We start from the raw sequence: 21,731 nt of genomic DNA on the forward strand, positions 1-21,731 counted from the left end.
TGTTGTGATGGTACAATATGCATGATTTGGTTTGATTTTTAAAACATTTACCATGAGGGGATCCCTGGGTGGCTCAGCGGTTTGGCGTCTGCCTTGGGCTCAGGACATGATCCTGGGGTCCCGGGATCGGGTCCCATGTTGGGCTCCCTGTGTGGAGCCTGCTTCTCCCTCTGCCTGTGTTTCTGCTTCTCTCTCTCTCTCTCTCTCTCTCTGTGTGTCTCTCATGAATAAATAAAATCTTAAAAAAAAACACATTTACCATGAATAAATAAACATTTTTATATAGTATAAGCTCTAATTTTAAATGTTAGTGGTTGAAGTCTACCAAATGGATATATGATAATTAATTTACCTAGCTATCCCTCCATTTTCAAGCATTTAAGTTGTCCCTACTAATTCCCATTATAATTTCTTTCTTCTTTCTTACCTTCCTTTCTTCCTTTCTGCTATAAGTATTTACTTATGCTGAAGATTATAAAAGTAAACAAGATAGGTTAACATATTTGCCCCAGTTGAGCTTACATTGTACTTAGGGAAATGGATAATCACAAGTAAACACATACAGGCATACCTTAGAGATGATCCAGGTTTGGTTCTAGACCACTGCAGTAAAGTGAGTATTGCAATAAAGTGAATCAAATGAATTTTTTGGCTTCCCGGTGCATATAGAAGTTATGTTTAGTTAGGTATACAATAGCATTTTGTCTAAAAGAAAATGTACATACCTTAATTCAAAAACACTTTATTGCTAAAAAATGCTAACCATCATCTGAGTAAATTACAATCTTCTTGCTGGTGGAGGGTCTTGCCTCATAATTGATGCTACTCACTGATCAGAGTGGTGATTGCTAAAAGCTAGGGTGGCTGGGACAATTTCTTAAGACAATAGTGAAGTTTGCTGCGTGATTGATTGTTCACAGTTTATCCACAGCATGTAATGCCTTTTGATAGCATTTTACTCACAGCAGAGCTTCTTACAAAATTGGAACCAGTCTTCTCAAGCCCTGCTGCTGATTATCAACTAAGTTTATGTAATATCCTAATCTTTTGTTGTCATTTCAACCATCTTCACCAAGAGTAGATTCCATCTCAAGAAATCACTTTCTTGACTCATCCATAAGAAGCAACTCCAGATCTGTTGAAGTTTTATCATGAGATTGTAGCAATTCAGCCCACTTCGGGCTCCACTTCTAATTCTAACTCCCTTGCTATTCCCACTACATCTGCAGTAACTTCCTCCACAAAAAAAGTCATTACGAAGGTTGGAATCAACTTCTCTTAACCTCCTGTTAATGTTGGTATTTTGATCTCTTCTATGAATCATGAATGTTCATAATGGCCTCAGAATGGTAAATCCTTTCCAGAAGGTTTTCAACTTACTTTGCCCAGATCCACCAGAGGAATCACCATCTCTGGTAGCTATATCTTTACAAATTTTTTTTTTTTTAAGATTGTATTTATTGGGCAGCCCTGGTGGCTTAGCGGTTTAGTGCCACCTTCAGCCCAGGGCCTGATCCTGAAGACCTGGGATCGAGTCCCATGTCGGGCTCCCTGCATGGAGCCTGCTTCTCCTTCTGCCTCTGTCTCTGCCTCTCTCTCTGTGTGTCTCTCATGAATAGAAATAAAATATTTTTTAAAAAATTGTTTTGTTTATTTATGAGAGACACAGAGAGAGAGGCAGAGACAGAGGCAGAGGGAGAAGCAGGCTCCCCACAGGACTCAATCCTAGGACCCCAGGATCACAACCTGACCCAAAGGCAGGTGCTCAAGCACTAAGCCACCCAGGTGCCCCTACAAAATGTATTTCTTAAATAATAAGACTTGAAAGTTAAAATTATGCCTTGATCCACAGGCTGCAGAATGGATGATGTGTTAGCAGGCATTGTGAAAGTATAATCTCATTATCCATCTCCATCATTGCTCTTGGGTAACCAGGTGCATTGTCAACGAGCAGTAATATTTTGAAAGCAATCTTATTTTCCTGAGCAGTAGGTCTTAACAGTGAACTTAAGATACTCAGTAAATCGTGTTGTAAGCAGATGTGCTGTCATCTAGGCTTTGTTGTTCCAGTGGCAGAGCACAGGCCGAGTAGATTTAGCTTAACTCTTAAGGGCCTTATGATCTTTGGAATGGTCAGTGAGCATAGCTGTATTAGTCCCTAGTGAGAGAGCCAGCTTGTTCTTTGAAGCTTTGAAGCCAGACATTGACTTCTCCTCTCTAGCTATGAAAGTTCTAGATGGCATCTTCTTCCAATATAAGACTATTTTGTCTATACTGAAAATCTGCTGTTTAGTGTAGTCACCTTCACTAATGATCTTAGCTAGCTCTTCTGGATAACTTGCTGAAACTTCTACATCAGCATTTGCTGCTTTACCTTGCACTTTTATATTATGGAGGTGGCTTCTTTCCTTAAACCTCATGAACCAACCCATACTAGCTTCCGACTTTTTTTTCTGCAGCTTCCTCATCTCTCTTAGCCTTCCTAGAATTGAAAAGTGTTAGGGCCTTGCTCTAGATTAGGCTTTGACTTAAGAGAATATGTTTGGTCTGTTTGATCTTCTATCCAGACCACTAAAACTTTTTCCATCAGCAATAAGGTTGTTTTCACTTTCTTATTATTCATGTGTTTATTGGAGTAACATTTTCAATTTCCTTCAAGAACTTTTCCTTTGCAATCACAACTTGGTTGACTGGCTTAAGTGGCCTAGTTTTGGCCTTTTACCAAGCTTAAAGAAGACATACCTTCCTCACTAAGTTTAATCATTTCTAGCTTTTGATTTCAAGTGAGATTTCACCTGAACACATAGAGAACATTGTAGGATTATTAACTGACCTAATATCCATATTGTTATGTCTCAGGGAATAGGAAGGCCTGAGGAGATGGAGAGAGATGGGGGAAGGCTGGTTGGTGGAACAGTCCAAACACACACAACATTTATTAAGTTTGCTTAGATGGGCATGATCCTTGGCACCCCAAAACAATAACAATAGTAACATCAAAGATCACTGATCACAGATCACCATAACAAATATAATGATAAAATAAACATTTGAAATATTATAAGAATTATCAGAATGTGACACAGAGACACCAAATGAACAAATGTTGGTAATATGGCTTTGATAGATTTGCTCAATGCAGGACTGCCACAGACCTTCAGTTTGTGAAAATTGCAGTATCTGTGAAGCACAGTAAAATGAGGTATGCCTGTGCACTGTAGTATTCTATTCAATTATGCAATGAAATGTAACAGGATGATAAGTGCTGTGAAGAAAATAAAACAAGATAATAGGCAAGATAATGATGGAAAGAGGATACTTTTTTTTTTTTTTTATGATAGTCACACACACACAGAGAGAGAGAGAGGCAGAGACACAGGCAGAGGGAGAAGCAGGCTCCATGCACCAGGAGCCCGATGTGGGATTCGATCCCGGGTCTCCAGGATCACGCCCTGGGCCAAAGGCAGGCGCCAAACCGCTGGCCACCCAGGGATCCTGAGGATACTATTTTAAATAGATTTTTATGGAAACTAGTATTTCAGTGAAAATCTTTATGCATTGAAACTTTGTGATCTTTCAGATTATTTCCTAATGATTAATGCTCAGAATTGGAATTATTAGATCAAAGTTTAAACATTTTTAATGTTCTCATTATATCATTAAATTGTTCTTTCCTATGCAAAATGAAAATCCCTCTTGGTCTTACCTGTTTCCTCTGACTAGAACCACTACCATCCCTTACCTCCTCCTCTCTCAACTCCCATCCCTGGCCTTCCACAGTAAACCCTGTTCTCCCAACCCCATCCCCAACGTGGTCACCACTGATGAGTTGTCATATGTGAGGGTGTCCAGCGTGGAGCCTGGAATGGAGCAAGTGCTCGTGTTGGTTGATTTCATGAGACTTTGTTCATTCTTCCAGGCCTAGTCTAACTGCTCTCTTTTTAGGAAGCTTACTTAAATTACTCCACTGGATTGGTCCTTGCCTTTTCTCCAGTACTGAAACTACATTGTTACAGTTCTCTACACCAGACTTCATTCAGACCACCTTTATTATGGCTTTCCAGGAACATTTCTTCCTTTCCCTAGGAAGCCACATTGTCATTGAAAGCAACTGCCAAGTCTTGAACATTTATAATCCCCACAATTCCACCAAGCTTCTTAAATGTAATAAGCTACAAAAGGTAATTTATTGACTAACTAGATGAATGAATATTTCTACTTCATACTTTTCATAGCTCAAGTCAAAGAGTTAAGGTAGTGTCAAAATGTCAAAAAAACAAACCAAAACAAAACAAAAACATTTCAAAATTGTTTATCAACTTTGAGTATTTTAATAAAAAATATTATGTAACAAAGATATTTAAAAGTACCTCCTTCAGGGGATCCCTGGGTGGCTCAGCGGTTTAGCGCCTGCCTTTGGCCCAGGGCGCGATCCTGGAGTCCCGGGATCGAGTCCCACATCAGGCTCCTGGCATGGAGCCTGCTTCTCCCTCCTCCTGTGTCTCTGCCTCTCCCTCTCTCTCTCTCTCTCTCTCTGTCTATCATAAATAAATCTTTAAAAAAAAAAAGTACCTCCTTCAGAAAGAAATCCTTCCTAACTGTTACTATCCTTATTTCTGCTGATATTTCCCCATTCTTGTCAATATGGGTGCTTTATTTTTTATTACATAACTGCATCATAATGTACATACCTAAATGATTTATTTTTCTTCCAAGAGGAGGAATTAACAAGTCAGAGTAAGCAGAGGCAGAATGAGAAGGTGACAGAGCTTGGAACAGAGTCCCTTCTTCCACAGAGACTGCTTTTAGTGATACTGTGATGCTGATGGAATGTAGCCCTGGGACTGAGGCTCCATGAAGCACAGCAACTGGGACTGAGCCCATGGCCTGAGGCACAGCCACTTAGACTGTGCTAAACCCTGGGGGAAAGAAACTTAGGGGGATGTTTAATGGACATTTTCTACAGAATGTTTTTCTAAAAAATAAATAAAGTGTAACACCAAGTTGTTCTGTGTTATGCCTTCAAGTGAATGCAAACACTGAGCTTTGGTTCTATTTTTGTAGTGCCTTTTAGCAAGCCCTCCACACTGAGAAGGCAAGGTGTGTCTGCTCTAGGCAAACATACCCATTCAGATACATGATTTTCTTGCTCACTCTAGCTTCTCATAAGGCCACACTCACAGTTTCCTGGTAATTGGACAAGTTGAAGCATGTACCTGCATGAAACATTTAAGAATAAATTTGCATAGATCCCTCTGCTCTTCTAGTGGAAGGACTCTAGTTGTTTGGACATAACCAGACTATCTGGGGTGAGGTATTTTGTTCTGCTCCTAAATCTGTTCTCTGAGGTTTTTCAGTGTTTACTAAAACCTTTCCTAGGCACAGTCGACAAATGAGCTAAACTTATCTTAATTTTCCCAGATGTGTTCCTGTTCATTCCTCCTTTCATTTCCCAAAGAAATGCTCTGTGTCATCTACTCCAGTATAGCCTCAGTCTTCTGCTGGACTCTGTGGTTTATTTTTGTTTGTTATTATTTTAAAGATCTAATTGGTTTTATTCAACCATTCAGGAACTCAGCAAAGAAGGGCTCTCTGGACTCCATGTTTAGACTTCACATGCTTACATATGATGAAATGGAGTGGAATGGTTGGCTTGGGGAGTGAGGATTAGAACATATCTGAGGGCACAGCCATCACTCGGCTTCAGCCTATGACTGGCTTCTGAGAATGTGGGACTTGTGTGACTGATCTTCCAAGTTTTCCTAAGAAGCCAGAAACTTAGATTTTCAGGGGTAGGTCATTACTGTATGGTCTTCACAAATATGGTCTGTGGGCCAGGTAATTATCTGTAGATTTTACAGTTTCAATACCTATTCTAGACCTGTTCCATCCTACTCACCCACTCACACCTACTCATCAGAGCGTACCTATTCAAAGTGCCCCCAGGCCAGAGGAATGTGTGACTGCTGCAAAAATCCCAACTGCTGTTCTTGGTGTCTTTCTTTCCCTTTCCTTCCCTCCCTTTCTTTCCTCACCACCTCCTCCATTTAATTCATCATCACATCCTATTGATTTTAATACCTAAGTAGATGTTGAATCTCTTCTTCATTCTTTAGGAAACTACTGATGGTTTAACCTTCCAAAAAATTATTGAAATTAGGAAATTTCAAGACTCGTAACTTGAGATGTTTTGATCAGACCTAGATTTCTTACTCCCTTCACTCTCCCTTAATGTTGAGACATAGATCACATACTTAAACTGCGATGTTAATGACATCATTTAACTAGAAGAATCTCATAGGGTCTACACATTTTACAACTGCATGTACTGACTCTCTTTCCTGAGTATAGGATATCACAAGTGAGATCATTAAATTATTTGGAGGACAGCATTAAGAAAATTATTTGGGGGGATCCCTGGGTGGCGCAGCAGTTTGGCGCCTGCCTTTGGCCCAGGGCGCGATCCTGGAGACCCGGGATCGAATCCCACATCGGGCTCCTGGTGCATGGAACCTGCTTCTCCCTCTGCCTATGTCTCTGCCTCTCTCTGTGTGTGTGTGTGTGTGTGTGATTATCACAAATAAATAAAAATTAAAAAAAATAAAAAAATAAAGTTTTAAAAAAAGAAAGAAAGAAAATTATTTGGGGAAGTGTTTCTTAGTTACTGGAGGATCTACTTTATTTTTTTATTTTTATTTTTTTTTAATTAATTTTTATTGGTGTTCAATTTACCAACATACAGAACAATACCCAGTGCTCATCCCATCAAGTGTCCACCTCAGTGCCCGTCACCCATTCCCCTCCAACACCCGCCCTCCTCCCCTTCCACCACCCCTAGTTTGTTTCCCCGAGTTAGGAGTCTTTATGTTCTGTCTCCCTTCCTGATATTTCCCAACATTTCTTTTCCCTTCCTTTATATTCCCTTTCACTATTATTCATATTCCCCAAATGAATGAGAACATACACTGTTTGTCCTTCTCCGATTGACTTATTTCACTCAGCATAATACCCTCCAGTTCCATCCACGTTGAAGCAAATGGTGGGTATTTGTCATTTCTAATTGCTGAGTAATATTCCATTGTATACATAAACCACATCTTCTTTATCCATTCATCTTTCGATGGACACCGAGGCTCCTTCCACAGTTTGGCTATTGTGGCCATTGCTGATAGAAACATCGGGGTGCAGGTGTCCCGACGTTTCATTGCATCTGAATCTTTGGGGTAAATCCCCAACAGTGCAATTGCTGGGTCGTAGGGCAGGTCTATTTTTAACTCTTTGAGGAACCTCCACACAGTTTTCCAGAGTGGCTGCACCAGTTCACATTCCCACCAACAGTGTAAGAGGGTTCTCTTTTCTCCGCATCCTCTCCAACATTTGTGGTTTCCTGCCTTGTTAATTTTCCCCATTCTCACTGGTGTGAGGTGGTATCTCATTGTGGTTTTGATTTGTATTTCCCTGATGGCAAGTGATGCAGAGCATTTTCTCATGTGCTTGTTGGCCATGTCCATGTCTTCCTCTGTGAGATTTCTCTTCATGTCTTTTGCCCATTTCATGATTGGATTGTTTGTTTCTTTGGTGTTGAGTTTAATAAGTTCTTTATAGATTTTGGAAACTAGCCCTTTATCTGATATGTCGTTTGCAAATATCTTCTCCCATTCTGTAGGTTGTCTTTTAGTTTTGTTGACTGTATCCTTTGCTGTGCAAAAGCTTCTTATCTTGATGAAGTCCCAATAGTTCATTTTTGCTTTTGTTTCTTTTGCCTTCGTGGATGTATCTTGCAAGAAGGGGTCATCAAGACAGTGTGGTACTGGCACAAAAACAGACACATAGATCAATGGAACAGAATAGAGAACCCAGAAGTGGACCCTGAAATGTACGGTCATCTAATATTCGATAAAGGAGGAAAGACTATCCATTGGAAGAAAGACAGTCTCTTCAATAAATGGTGCTGGGAAAATTGGACATCCACATGCAGAAGAATGAAACTGGACCACTCTCTTTCACCATACACAAAGATAAACTCAAAATGGATGAGAGATCTAAATGTGAGACAAGATTCCATCAAAATCCTAGAGGAGAACACAGGCAACACCCTTTTTGAACTTGGCCACAGTAACTTCTTGCAAGATACATCCACGAAGGCAAAAGAAACAAAAGCAAAAATGGAGGATCTACTTTAAAGTGAAATCTGATAAATGCTAATTTTCAGGCTGGAATTCTTTAAAATTGTAATAACAAAACCCAAATATAAATAACATTTTTGCTATTTGAAATAAATTATTAGTAAATATTTGATCTTCTGACTCTGCCACCCTTTTCCCAGTAAAAACAAAGAAAATTAAAAAAATTAAAAAAAAAAAAAAAAAACAAAGAAAATTTCCTCCCCTACTCTCCCTTGTGAGCAAATCATGCCTTAGTCCAGATAGTTGCTTAAGCAGAAAAATTTAGAAATTCTTAATGTATTTTTTCCTTCTCTTCTTCGCCCACTGTCCCCATCCAATCCATCACCAAGTCCTATTGTTTTTACCTTTCAGATAAATCTTGAATCATTTTATTTCCATTACTCTTACCCTATGCCAGGTTACCATCATCTTTCAATTTGAACATTGCAGTCCCCTTAAATGTCTACAATTCTTTTCATGCCCTCCTCCAACTATTCTCAGCTGTCAGAATGATCTTTTTGGGACATAAAGCCTTTAATAGCTTCCTACTATACTTAAATCCAAAAATTCTTATGGATCTGTTAAGCCTGTATATATATATATAATCCAGCTCCTGCCAGTCCTTTCATACGCAACTCACACATTCTCTGATTTTTACTGTGTTCCAGTCTCCTCTGCTCCTTTGAACTTTACAAGCTCGTTTCTGTTTCAAGACCACTTTCTCTGCTCATTCTTCTTCCCCTCTACTCTTTGTCTGACTAATGTCTACACATTCTCCAGATCTCACATTAAATGTCACTCCTTCAAGGAAACCTTTCCTGACTCTGTAATCTTTTTTTTTTTTTTAATTTTTTTTAACTTTATTTATGATAGAGAGAGAGAGAGAGGCAGAGACACAGGCAGAGGGAGAAACAGGCTCCATGCACCGGGAGCCCGACGTGGGATTCGATCCCGGGTCTCCAGGATCGCGCCCTGGGCCAAAGACAGGCGCTAAACCACTGCGCCACCCAGGGATCCCCTGACTCTGTAATCTATGTTAAGTTTCCTCTATGGTTTTGTTATACTTTTCCTTCATGACACTTGATATGGTTATACTTTGTATTTATTTATTTCCATGATACATGTCTAATGGCTTTCTCCACCTAACTTTCTACTTTCTCCCTTAACCCTCCAATCTCCTATAAACTCTCTGGTAGATCTTACCTGTTTTGTTCCAACGGAATCTTCATTGAGTACCTATAACTCATTAGATCCTTGTTGAACAAATTAAAGAATCAAGTTAATTGTACTTCACATTCTTGTATTTTTAGTAATCCTACCTCTTAAAATGAGTTGAATAGTGCTTTGGAGGATGCCAAGAGCATAATCGTGATATTGTTGTATAAATCAGGCCTTAAGAATGTTTAAAAATAGAAATCTAATTTGTTGATATAATTCTAATCAATATATCCCTCTTTGGTTAAGGCTGATTATAACTATAATTTTCTTTTGGTTCTTGCCATAGACGGAAAAGGCGTAACTTCAGTAAACAGGCCACAGAAATCTTGAATGAATATTTTTACTCACACCTCAGTAACCCCTACCCCAGTGAAGAAGCCAAAGAAGAGCTGGCCAAGAAATGCAGCATCACAGTGTCACAGGTGAGAGGATACCATGGGTCTGTCTCGTTTCCCTACTGATATAGGAACCCTATTCTTCAGAGTTATACCAAATTTCAGATCCATGTGTTCCATTATCAAGGAAGATAAAAGGAAAATACAGATATTTCCATATTTTTATGCAAGCTTTTAAAGCTTAGGTAATTTTTTTTAATCCTACATGGCAAAGAATCAAGATAATCACCCACAACCCCAGTGTAAATCTTCTATAGAGAGGACGTAAACATGCCATGGGGAGAGAGGGACACGGTTTATACTTAAGTGACTCTTCAGTAAATGGCATATAGTCCTGCTTCCCCTGATTTAGATGACTGACCTAAGCTTCTACCAGTGAGAAACCAATTTATTTGTTGCCGAAAGGAAATTTAATATAACTCTTTGGTGAAAGCTTTGAGAAATTCACTAAGTCTTTTCTTAGTAACCATGCTATGATATTCGTGTCCCAAGGATTTCTTTGCTTCCTTGTTATTCATTAAAAAGAATTAAGTTTATACCTGTCACTGATTTTTAGTTGTTTTTTTTTTTTAACGTTTCTTTGTAATAAATTGTAGCCCTGAAATTAGCTGTCATCTAACAAAAATACATTTAATTTTAGGCAGATAGATAGGTATTTAGATTGAGGATTGGAGACAAATAAACAACTGTAATTCCTTATAAAATAAGTATATTTTACTGGCATTAGCTCTAAAATAAAATTTTATTTAAACACATATACTGTTTATATATTGACATCAGGATAGCTTTTCTTTATAGCATGCAAATGTGATAATTACCAACCAGCTATTGCAATGGAACTTATGGAAAAGCTAACTATTGGCAGAAATTTCAATGTTCCCTGTTGGTCATGGGACACAAAAATTTTAAAGTGGTTTCTAAATAAATACTCCTACTGTACATCTGAAGTCCAAGATATTAAAGAATCCCCTTCAGATTCCACTGAAAATGTTATATCAGTATTTTAAGTCATTGTTCTTTAAGTGATTAGAGTCTGGGTTTGAGAGGATTTCCAGCTTCTGTTTTGGCATTACTTCCCATAAAACCTCTAGATTTTCTTAGATTTTTAGAACAATCTTAGATTTATAATTAAGCTGTCATTTAAGAGTTAATGTCATTCTCTTATGAAATAGTGGCTTACCTTGATTCCTGTTGCTCAATTTGAATTGAAATATAGTTTATTTGAGTTACCAATTTGTGAAGACATATAGAGTGTGTTATAGAATACTCATTGCCACTTGAACTTTTAAGGAACAGTATAATATGCTGGGTCAGACAGGGAAGATGAAATTAAGTATTTTTCTGGTGTGCGCATTTCCCCTGAATATTAGTGAAAGGATCTGGCTCATGCTAAATGCCAGTTGATGATGCCAAGCCCAGTTTTCCAGCTCTCACAACAGCTCTCTGAGGTTAGAATTCAAATATTTGCAGGTCCAATTTCATTAAAGTGTTTTCATGCTTCTGTTTCTTTTTTACTTCTATAACAGTTACCATTGGAGAGTAACACAGATTGTATTTTTTTTTTTTTTAAAGCAATACGATCCTGGCTTTTCATTAGTGTACTACTAGCATTTTGTGTGTCATGTAGGACTTGCCTAATACATGCTATGTAATAAGTGGTAGAAAAGTTTCCTTCTGACTGCTCTGAACCAGGGAGGTTTTGCTCTGTTTCTAATATAGGCTAGGAACACATTACTTATTTTTTTTAAGTACATTCCTGTATTTATTTCACTTATTTTCTGATAGAAAAACAGCTTTGCTAGGTTTAAAAAGTTTTTTTAGTAATTGCTTGGGACATAAAAATAATAGAGACTTAGTCTATCTATAAAGCAGACTTGCTGACCTTTTTTTCCTCCCAGTTCAGCCTTTCAAATGCAGAATTTCAGGAATCAGTTTAAGCATTAAATTGTGACAATTTCCTTCCCTCTTTACGCTTTTCCTGCCTAAAGAAGTTAATTTCCCCTCTACAACTCTCCTCCTACACATCTCTGAAATAGGAACAATGATGTTATCGTTTTAAGTATTACACATCAGTTGCTGCTAGCCTTATAAATTAGCGCCCTGTTGTTTAAGTTTGGTTAGAAGTGAAAGCAGAGAATGTTCCAGACCTGATGGGTTAACTCCTTTTTAAAGAGAAAAAGCATTGTTTAAAATATACATCATACTAAAATGTAATTAAATTTAAAATCCAGAAATTGTTCGTATACAAAGCTAACTTAAAAAAATTGAAAACAGGCAACTATAGCAACAATATTTTTACTAGATTTAGGGTATATGAAACTGATTTATTCCTTATTGCTTGAAAGACTTTAAAATAATAAGTTAAAATAAGTAGGGAACGTTCAGAAGAAAATGTAAGGAAATATTTTTAGTACTTGGAAGGTAGGAAAAAATTTCTTAAAAAGAACATAAAAAGTAGGGGTGTCTGGGTGGCTCAGTCAGTTAGGTGTCTGCCTTCGGCTCAGGTCATGATCCCAGGGTTCTGGGATCCAGCCCCACATAAGGCTCCCTGCTTCTCTGGGGAGCTTGCTTCTTCCTCTCCCTCTACCCTTTCCCCTGCTTGTGCACTCCCTCCCTCTTTCTCACTCTCTCTGTCTCTCAAATATATAAATAAAATCTTTTTAAAAAAGGAACATGAAAAGTATAAGCAACAAAGGAAAAGATTGATAACTTCAGTGGTAAAATCTTTATCAAAGTACTTAATAAAGGTTGAAACATCAACATGATACAACCATTTTGGTCAAGACTGGATCAGGCAAGAATCATCGGTAGATATTAAATCTAGGGGGAGGGACACCTGGGTGGTTCAGCGTTTTAGCGCCTGCTTTCGGCCCAGGGTGTGATCCTGGAGTCCCGGGATCGAGTCCCACATCAGGCTCCCTGCATGGAGCCTGCTTCTCCCTCTGCCTGTGTCTCTGGCCCCCACCCCGTAAATAAATCTTAAAAAAGAAAATAAATCTAGGGGGAAATTTTGATGACAATGATCTTAAAATGGCTCTCCACAGGCCCTTTGTTAGTTGCAATGGTTTAAAAAAAAAGAAAAAGATAAAAGCAATTATAGAGTAGAGAAATGGAACAAAATCCTAATCAGGTGATTAGAAGCAACATCACCAAAGAGGGACAGGTGGACATTGTGTGTAGTGTTTCATCTAAGAATGTACCCTGAATCTAATCACTAGAAAGCATCAGACAAACAAAATGAGGAGTGTTCTGTTAGGGAAAAAAGGGGGAATGGAAGCAATATTCTTTAAATTGTCAGAGAAAGGCCATGGAAATGTTTCACACTAAAAGAGGATAGAGACATGACAAATAAACTCAATACCTGACCCTAGACTAGATCTTGTACTGAAGGGGAAAAAGTACCATAAAGGATATTGGGTTAAATTTATTAAGTCAATTATAATTTATAATTGTACTATAGTTATATAAGAGATTATCTCTGATCTTAGGGAATACACACTGATTTATGTAGGGATAAAGGACCATGATGTATATAATTTACTCTCATGTGGAAGAAAATGTGTGTGTATGGGTGTTTATATATGTGTGCATGTATGTATGTAAACATAGACACAAACATGTATAAACATAGAGAGAGTGTGCATGCATGAGTGCACACAGATGATAAAACAAATGGGGCAGAATGTTTAGTAACAGGTGAATATGAGTAAAAGGCAACACAGATGTTCTTTGTACTGTTTTTATTTTTGCAAGTTTGAAATAATTTCCAATAAAATATTTTTTAAAATGTGAAGACAGCTCACACACCGCAAGTGTCTCAGCTCACAGACCGCATTATAAGTGTATAAGCAAGATTAAAAGCCCAAATACATAAGGAATTCCTACAAATTATTATTATTATTTTTTAAGATTTATTTATTTATTTGTTTGTTTATTTATTTATTTATGATAGACATAGAGAGAGAGAGGCAGAGACACAGGAGGAGGGAGAAGCAGGCTCCATGCCGGGAGCCCGACGTGGAACTCAATCCCGGGGCTCCAGGATCGCGCCCTGGGCCAAAGGCAGGTGCTAAACCGCTGAGCCACCCAATTCCTACAAATTATTAAGAAAAAAAGAACATATTTGAAAAATAGACAAAAGACACCAACAAGGACCTGAAAAAAGAAATCTTAAATAGTCAGTTATATGAGAAGATCCTTCTTATTAATAATCAGGAAAATGTGATTCAAGAACTGTGATGAAATAACATTTTACATTACTCAGATTGTGGCAGAAAATCCTAAATTTGACCATACCGAGTCCACACATTGTTGGCAAGAATATACAGTAGCAGGAACTCTTACATATTCTTGGTAAGAATGTAAATGGATATAGCATAGCCACTTTAGAAAACTTTTGGCATTATCTTATAAATTTGAATATACATATACCATTCAATTCATAATTTCACCTCTAAGTGAAATTGCCCTAGAAAACGTCTTGTGAAAAAAAAAAAAAAGAAAACTTCTTGTGTATGTATTTCAGAGACATGTTAAGAGCATTCATTGTAACATTGTTTGAAATGGCAAAAAAACTTGAAATGAGACAGTTGTCCATTGATTGGGGGAAATGGATAAATCCATTGAAGTATAATCCCATAACAGGTTACTATATAGCCATGAAAAAGGATGATCTGCAACTACATATACTCAGTTTGAGTGAATCTTAGAAACAGTAATAATGAGTGAAAAATGCAGATTGCAGAGGATGAGACTCTTGATCTCGGGGTTATGAGTTCAAATTCCACATTGAGCGTGGAACCTGCTTTTTTGCTTGCTCTCTCTCATGAGCCGGGGAGAGAGGCAGAGGGAGCGGGAGAAGCAGACTCCCCACTGAGCAGGGAGCCTGACTCAAGGCTCAATCTCAGGACCCCAGGAACTCAACCCAGTCACCAGGTGCCCCTAGAGACTACTTTTTTAAAAAAGTTCAAAAACAGGCAAAATTGAACTTCATGTTAAAAGTCGGGATAAAAGTGGTTACCCTTGGGAGAATAGTGATTGAAAGGGGATGTTTTTTTTTTTTTTTTTAAGTTTTATTTATTTATTTGAGAGAGCTCATGTGCACACTTGCACACACATGTGTACACACACACACACACACACACACACACACACACACACACATATGAGGTGAGGGGGTTGGGGGAGCAAACGGAAAGGGAGAAAGAAATTTCCAGGGCTTCATCTCCCAACCCTGAGATCATGACCTGAGCCAAAACCAAAAGTCGGACGCTAAACCAACTGAGCCACCCAGGCACCCCTGATGTTTCTTGATCTAAATGATGGTTCATGGGTATCTTCATTTTTTAGAAAATTCATCAAACTCTCTACTTATAATGTGTGCCCCTTTTTTGGCATATATATATTTCACTTGACTAAAAAGTTTGCTACCTATACAACATCAAACCTGCCCTCATGGAACTTATATTTTCCTGGCAGAGTACAAACAGATAAAATAAGTAAATGAGATGATAAATTAGAATAAAGTGGTAGGTGTTATGGAGGAAAAAAAGGAGGGAAGGAGAACAGGGAGTAAAGTGCGCAATTTTTAATAGAGTGGTAAAGAAAACCCTTTCTGGGAAAATATTTTTTGGTAAAGATTGAAGGAAAGAATGAACAAGCCATGTGGCTAATAGCTAAAGAATGCAAAGGAGGCAAGGAGAAGCAGCCCCCTGTTAGGGGGTCTTTGCAATAATCCAGGCAGAAGATGACAGTGGCTTGGACCAGAATATTTGTAGTAGAGGTGGTAAGAAGTGGCTGGATTCCAGATAATTGTGAAGATACAGCTAGGAGGGTTTACCAATAGATGAAATGTAGGATATAAGAGGAAAAGCAAGGAGGATTTGAACATTTTTGGCTTGAGCGGCAAAAAAATGCAGTTTTCTTTAAGTGGATGGGGAAGCTTTTGGGAGGAACAGGTTTTTCAGGGGAAGGGAGGGATCAATAGTTTGGTTTTGGACATATGAAGTTAACATATATTATAGTTTTTTAGGTTCGCTATATATTATATAAATAGGTACTAGTAAGTGAAAAATTTATAGTTAATGTTAATCTGACATTAATTTGTGGTAACATATTATAAATGTCCTTAACATAGAATTACAGGTTGAGCTCAGAATTTGAGACTGATTTCCCAAGGCTTGGTTTGGTTGAATAAGCTGGCATTCCCCATTTTTTACATAACACCCTGAAAAGTCACAAAAGAAGAAATTATTTCAAATGTCATAAGCATTGAGAATCATATTTAAATTGTCATGTATTAATTAGTGAAGCAGATACTAATATGCTTTTACTTTTTGAAATTGAGCTAACTTGCATTGATTATTCAAATTAGCAAGTCACCAAAAAATTCTATTCTCCTCATTCCAATTTTGAGTTTAAATAACTCTGGCCCTACTCTCCCTGCTATGTGTTTTTAGAATGAAAAATGTTCTCTTATTCTTCATTGCTACTGTAATTGAAGTGTACTGTAAAGAATCGATTGAGGGTTTGGTTTCTTTCTTTTTTTTTTTTTTTAACAGATGAGAACCTGAAATACTAGTGCGATTAATTGGCAACATTCATTCATTCATTCATTCATTCAACTAACGTATTTTAGAGCCTTTAAAGTGGTGTACAAGACCCACTTTTATAACAGTCTAGTGTAGAAAAATTATTATTTAACTCTTACAGATGAAGAGACTGATGTTCAGAGAAGTTAAGTGGTTTCACAGAGTCACAAGTCTTTACGAGTGGCAGAACTGGAGGTTCTTCTTACACAGAGGTTCTTGATAAAAAGCAAGAAACTAGATTTCTACTTCTTTTTTCCTGCAAGAGGCAGTGTGATTCCTCTATCTCTGGGGCCCCAGCTGCAGAGCCCTGGTTTGCGAGGCATAGGCCTGGGCTTCTATTGCTAGGGCTGCATCATTTCTCCCTAAGCTACTTTAGACACTCCAGGCTAGTTAGTAGCCTGAGGTCTCCTTACTCATTAAACTACTTATTCCAAAGCAGTGAATATTCAGTAAGCTAATTAAAATTTGTAAGTAAGATTTCCTTATTAAAAAAAAAATCTATTAAAATCAGGAGAAGCCTGTTAAAATAATAATTAGAGCAGGAAAAAAAGGGATGACTATCAAATTACAGTATCTTCTTCAGCTATCCATAAAGGCCTGTCCAGTTGTTTTGGCAGGAGACAGGAAGGTAGGAGTGGATTTCTACTGTAAGTATGCAGCCGGTGAACTGGTGACAAGGTGAAGGAAAGAGACAGCTATTTTGTTAAAGCGGTTCTTTCGCTTGTTTTGAAAGAAGGCTACAGACCCTGTGTTCTATAAAGACTCTGCTTGTGTGTCCTGGTGGAGGTAGACATCATTAAACAACGTGCAAAGAACAAAGGAGCAGGTTGTAAAGAGTTGGGAGCTTTGAGGATGCTGTAACAGAGTACAGATAACTCATATATCTGCGAGATTTAAAGAAAGCAGAGGCCTCTGGTCTGCTTTTGTCATCTTCCCTACAAACAATAGTGCTGTCATTAGTAGGGCACTGAAAGTTTGCTCCAGTGATGTCAGGTGTTTTATTTATTTTAAATTGCCCCCCCCTCTTTTTTTTTTTTTTTTTTAGGAAATCTCTTAACACTAGTTTGATCATGATGCCCAAACTAAGGACAGAGAAACTATTTCCAGCTTAGATGTGGTAGTTTTCGAGATTCCCACTACCTAGAAGAAGCCATGATCAGAATCATGGTCCCTCCAGATTTTATCCTCTTTGCCTTCTCTTGCTTCCATGTATTCCCAGCCGTCTCTCCTCATGCCTGTCCCTCATCATTGCATCTCACCTTTCCAGTTCCTTGCTTTTCTGAGGCATGTCAGACCAGTAGGCCAATACATCAGGCAGGGTCCCAGCAGAAAACAGATGGCACATTCAAATTAGAGTCATCCGAGGAGACTTTAATAAAGTGACTATTTCCAGAAGCGTGGGCAGAGTGCAGGGAAACCATAGAGGGCGGTGCCAGTGATGCTCAGTTCTGTTCCTACCCCTTGCCCTGAAGAGCTGAAGGATTACCAAAACCCAGCCAAGACATAGAAGCTGTATTTGGAAGGATAGTAACTAAAACTCTAACTAAAGACCGTTTTACACAAAGGTGTCAGAGGAACGATTGCTCTGACAGTACTTTCTGACCCTTTCCTCATCTCCCTGCATTGACCTCCTTTGACCAGAAGGCTCAGGGTATACAGGTTATCCTCCTGGGGCCCAGAGCAGAGTAGAGAGGAGGGAGTGAGAAGTGAACAGAAGATTGATAAAATATAGCCCGAAGAACAAAGGTACCAGATTAGAACAGGCTCCAAGTTCAAGCCCTCTGGTTTCTCACTCCTCATGTTGACTCTGTGAAATTCCCACCCCAGGAGATCTGGCATTCTCCAGAGATGCTCTTGGTCTTCCTTTGTCCTTGTGTTTTGGCTTCTCTTCCCCTTTCCTGATTTTTCTGTCAGCCATGCACAAGCATATTACTTTTCTAAAATGAATATGGATTTTGAGAGTAGAAACTACAATGTAAATAAATTAATTTAATCCAGCCAAAAGTATTTGGGCTTTTGGGCTATTCTCCTAATGCACTCAACAGGTCCTGAGCGCCTCATATAAGTATTGTGCTTGGCACTGTGGCAACAAAGGTAAATTAGTTAGTGTTCTTCTCCCTAAGAATTGTCAGATTTCTTGGAGGAGACAGACAAATGTGTTACTGACAGAATACCAAATTTACCTGGGGGGTGCGTAGGGGCACGTGGTGTCATTTTGGATATAAGAATGGGTTTACTTTCAACTGAGAGAATTGGGAAGGTTCCCAACTTATTGTTCTGTGACCTCTGGCTGGGCAAGTCATTCAACCTCACCATGCCTCATTTCCTCATAGGTATAATTTGGATAAAAACAGCATGTACTTTATCAGGTTATAGGAATTTCAGTGAGATAATATATGTAAAGTGCCTAGCAGAGTGCTTATCACAGAGTAAGGAGAAGATGTAATAATAATTATTATTATGCTGTTTATCCTATTTCTCCTGCCTGGAATGGTCTAACCCTGCCTCTCCCCCCACAAAAATGTGTAAACATTTTAATTATTGCATTTTCAAAGCTCACTTCAAATGTCAGTTCTTCAAGAAAGCATTCCTTATACTCCCAGTTCATATCTTCCATTGTATAATCTCCTAGATTCTTATACTTTTCTTTGATAGCATGTATCACAATTATAACTAAATAATGAATTCTTTTGTTTTTAAAGTGAACTTTGGGGCACCTGGGTGGCTCAGTTGGTTAAACATCTGACTTTGGCTCAGGTCATGATCTCAGGGTCCTGGAATTGAGCCCTGTGATGGGCTCTGTGCTCCACGGGGAGTCTGATTGTCCCTCTCCCTCTGCCTCTTCTCCCACTTGTGCTTTCTCTGTCTCTCTCAAGTAAATAGATAAAATCTTAAAAAAAAAAATTAAGTGAACTCTACACTCTATGTGGGACTCAAACTCAGGGCCCTGAGATCAAGAGTTTCATACTCCACCAACTGAGCTAACCAGACACCCCAAATAATGAATTGTTCTAATTGTAGTATATGTGCTCCTGAAGCAAGCACTAAGTAATGAATTGTTTAATGCTGTTCCCCTGATAGATGGTGAATTCCATGTTGATTGAGACTGCAGTCTTATTCAGCACTATATTCTTAATGCGTAGCACAGTGTCTAGAACATTGACATACATTGACTGTTTAAGAAATGATTTAGGTGTAGTAAGTCAAGATTGAGCCTGATTGGAGAAGGTCTGGAATTATGATGTGGAGATGTTTAGATGTCTGCAGTTATGCCTACATTTATGAGGTTGAGCAGTTTAGATGTCTATTTTGCATTAATTTATTCAACAATATTAATTCAATTAGTGATTTTTGGTCACTACAAAAAAGATTCTGTCCTTGTGGAGCTTATATTCTAGTGAGGAGAGAAGAATAATATATACCTTAATTGAGGTATGTATTAATAAAATATTATATATACTTATGAATAATAATATAATTATCACGTCATATACTAAGTGCTACAAAGAAAAGTAAGGAAGATAAGTGTTTCTGAGTTGTGTGGTATGATCAGATTTATGACAGATAAATTTAGCACCAATGTATGAGATCAATTTGAAAGGGAAACTACTGAAATGAGAGTGACTACATAGGAGATTATTGATATAATCCAGGAAAGAAATGACAAGGATTCAAATTAGGGCACTGAAAGTAGAAAACAGAGATGAATTTGAAAAGCACTTTGAAGGTAGAACTTTTATTTTGGAGATTGGGTAAACAATTGGATATGAATATGAGGAGGAAAGAGTATTAGAAGATGGCTGAGGTTTTTAGCGTAAAGATGGTGTTAATAGTATCTGATAAAGGAAAAATGCTTGTTTGATGGAGAGGAAATTAAAGGTCTGTGATAGTTATGCCAGGTTTGCATTGCCATCAGTATCTCAGTTGGAAAATGTTCAGTTTGGAAGTATAACCTATGAGAAAGGTCAAGGTTAAAGATGTAGCTTGGGAGTCATCCACTTAAGTTCATTCCAAAAGGATGTAGGTGCCCCTTCAGATCACTACATTTGTATCTGTGGGGTAATTGCTGGGTCATAGGGCAGCTCTATTTTGAGGAACCTCCACACTGTTATCCACAGTGGCTGCACCAGTTTGCATTCCCACCAACAAACAGTGTAAGAGGTTTCCCCTTTCTCTAAATCTTTACCAGCATCTGTTGTTTCCTGACTTGTTACTCTTAGCCATTCTGACAGGTGTAAGGTGATATCTCACTGTGGTTTTGATTTGTATTTCCCTAATGCAGAGTGATGTTGAGCATTTTTTTATGTCTGTTGTCCATTTGTAGGTCTTCTTTGGAGAAATATCCATGTCTTCTGCCCATTTCTTGATTGGATTATTCTTTGAGTGTTGAGTTTGATAAATTCTTATAGATCTTGGATACTAGCCCTTTATCTGATAAGACATTTGCAAATATCTTCTCCCATACCGTGGGTTGTCTTTTGGTTTTGTCTACTATTTCCTTTGTGTGCAAAAGGATGTAATCCGGGAACTTGTAGATGAGAAGAAAATAACAGGGGAAATGACATTTCCTTGGGTCATTTGTTAGTTCTGAGAGTGACTAAGAGACTGAAAGGTTAAGTAATGCTTTTGACAACTTTGTAGGGGGTTGGTGTCCAACTCTCTAGGATATACCAGGGGAGGCTTTTTCCCTGAGAGAAGCCTTAGACTCCTAGGGCTGCACCCTACCAAGAGTGCATGGAAGTACATAGACTCACAGAGACTTTAATTCTGCTTCAAAATACCACAGTCCTTGAAATTGGATTGCTAGTACTTGTAGGTGCCTGGACAGAGCAAATATAATGATTTTTATAGAAAAAGATAGCAGCATTCTAGGCTTCAAGCTGTTTCTGTAAACAAAGCAAATACAACATTGGGCACATAGCAGGGAAAAACAGACATACAAGAAGACATGGCAACACGGACTAAAACCAATAGAAACAATAGAAAATAGAAAAAACCCATAGAAATCTAGAAAATAAAAGGATCAGATATGGACTATAAAATAACTCTGCTTAATATACCTAAAGAAATAAAAGATAAAATGGAGAATTTTGTCAGAGGATTGGAAACCATAAAAAAGTTCAAATGGAAATTTTAGAACCAAAAATACAGTAACCAAAATCAAGACTTTAGTGAATGGATTTAAAAGCAGATTAGACATAGTTGAAGTGAGAATTGGTGAATGGGAAGATGAGTCATAAGAAAATAACAACCCTAAAAAATGGAGAGACAGTAGGATAGAAAATCAGAAAAATAGGGACATTGAGGATGCAGTAGAAAGTCTAACATTGGGGCACCTGGGTGGCTCAGTTGGTTTAGCATCT

General features: G+C 38.1%; 1 protein-coding gene across 3 annotated transcripts in view; it reads left to right on the forward strand.

Moving 5' to 3' along the window:
• The window catches only part of PBX3 (PBX homeobox 3), a 220,627-nt gene that overhangs the window by 177,454 nt on the left and 21,442 nt on the right, over window positions 1-21,731 (forward strand). For all 3 annotated transcript variants that reach the window (XM_041725869.1, XM_041725871.1, XM_041725870.1), the window contains exon 5: window positions 9,670-9,805. In XM_041725869.1, the coding sequence (XP_041581803.1) occupies window positions 9,670-9,805 (136 nt within the window). The remainder of the gene's footprint in view (window positions 1-9,669; window positions 9,806-21,731) is intronic.

Source organism: Vulpes lagopus, chromosome 12 (genome assembly GCF_018345385.1).
Source record: "Vulpes lagopus strain Blue_001 chromosome 12, ASM1834538v1, whole genome shotgun sequence".
Taxonomy (NCBI): domain Eukaryota; kingdom Metazoa; phylum Chordata; class Mammalia; order Carnivora; family Canidae; genus Vulpes; species Vulpes lagopus.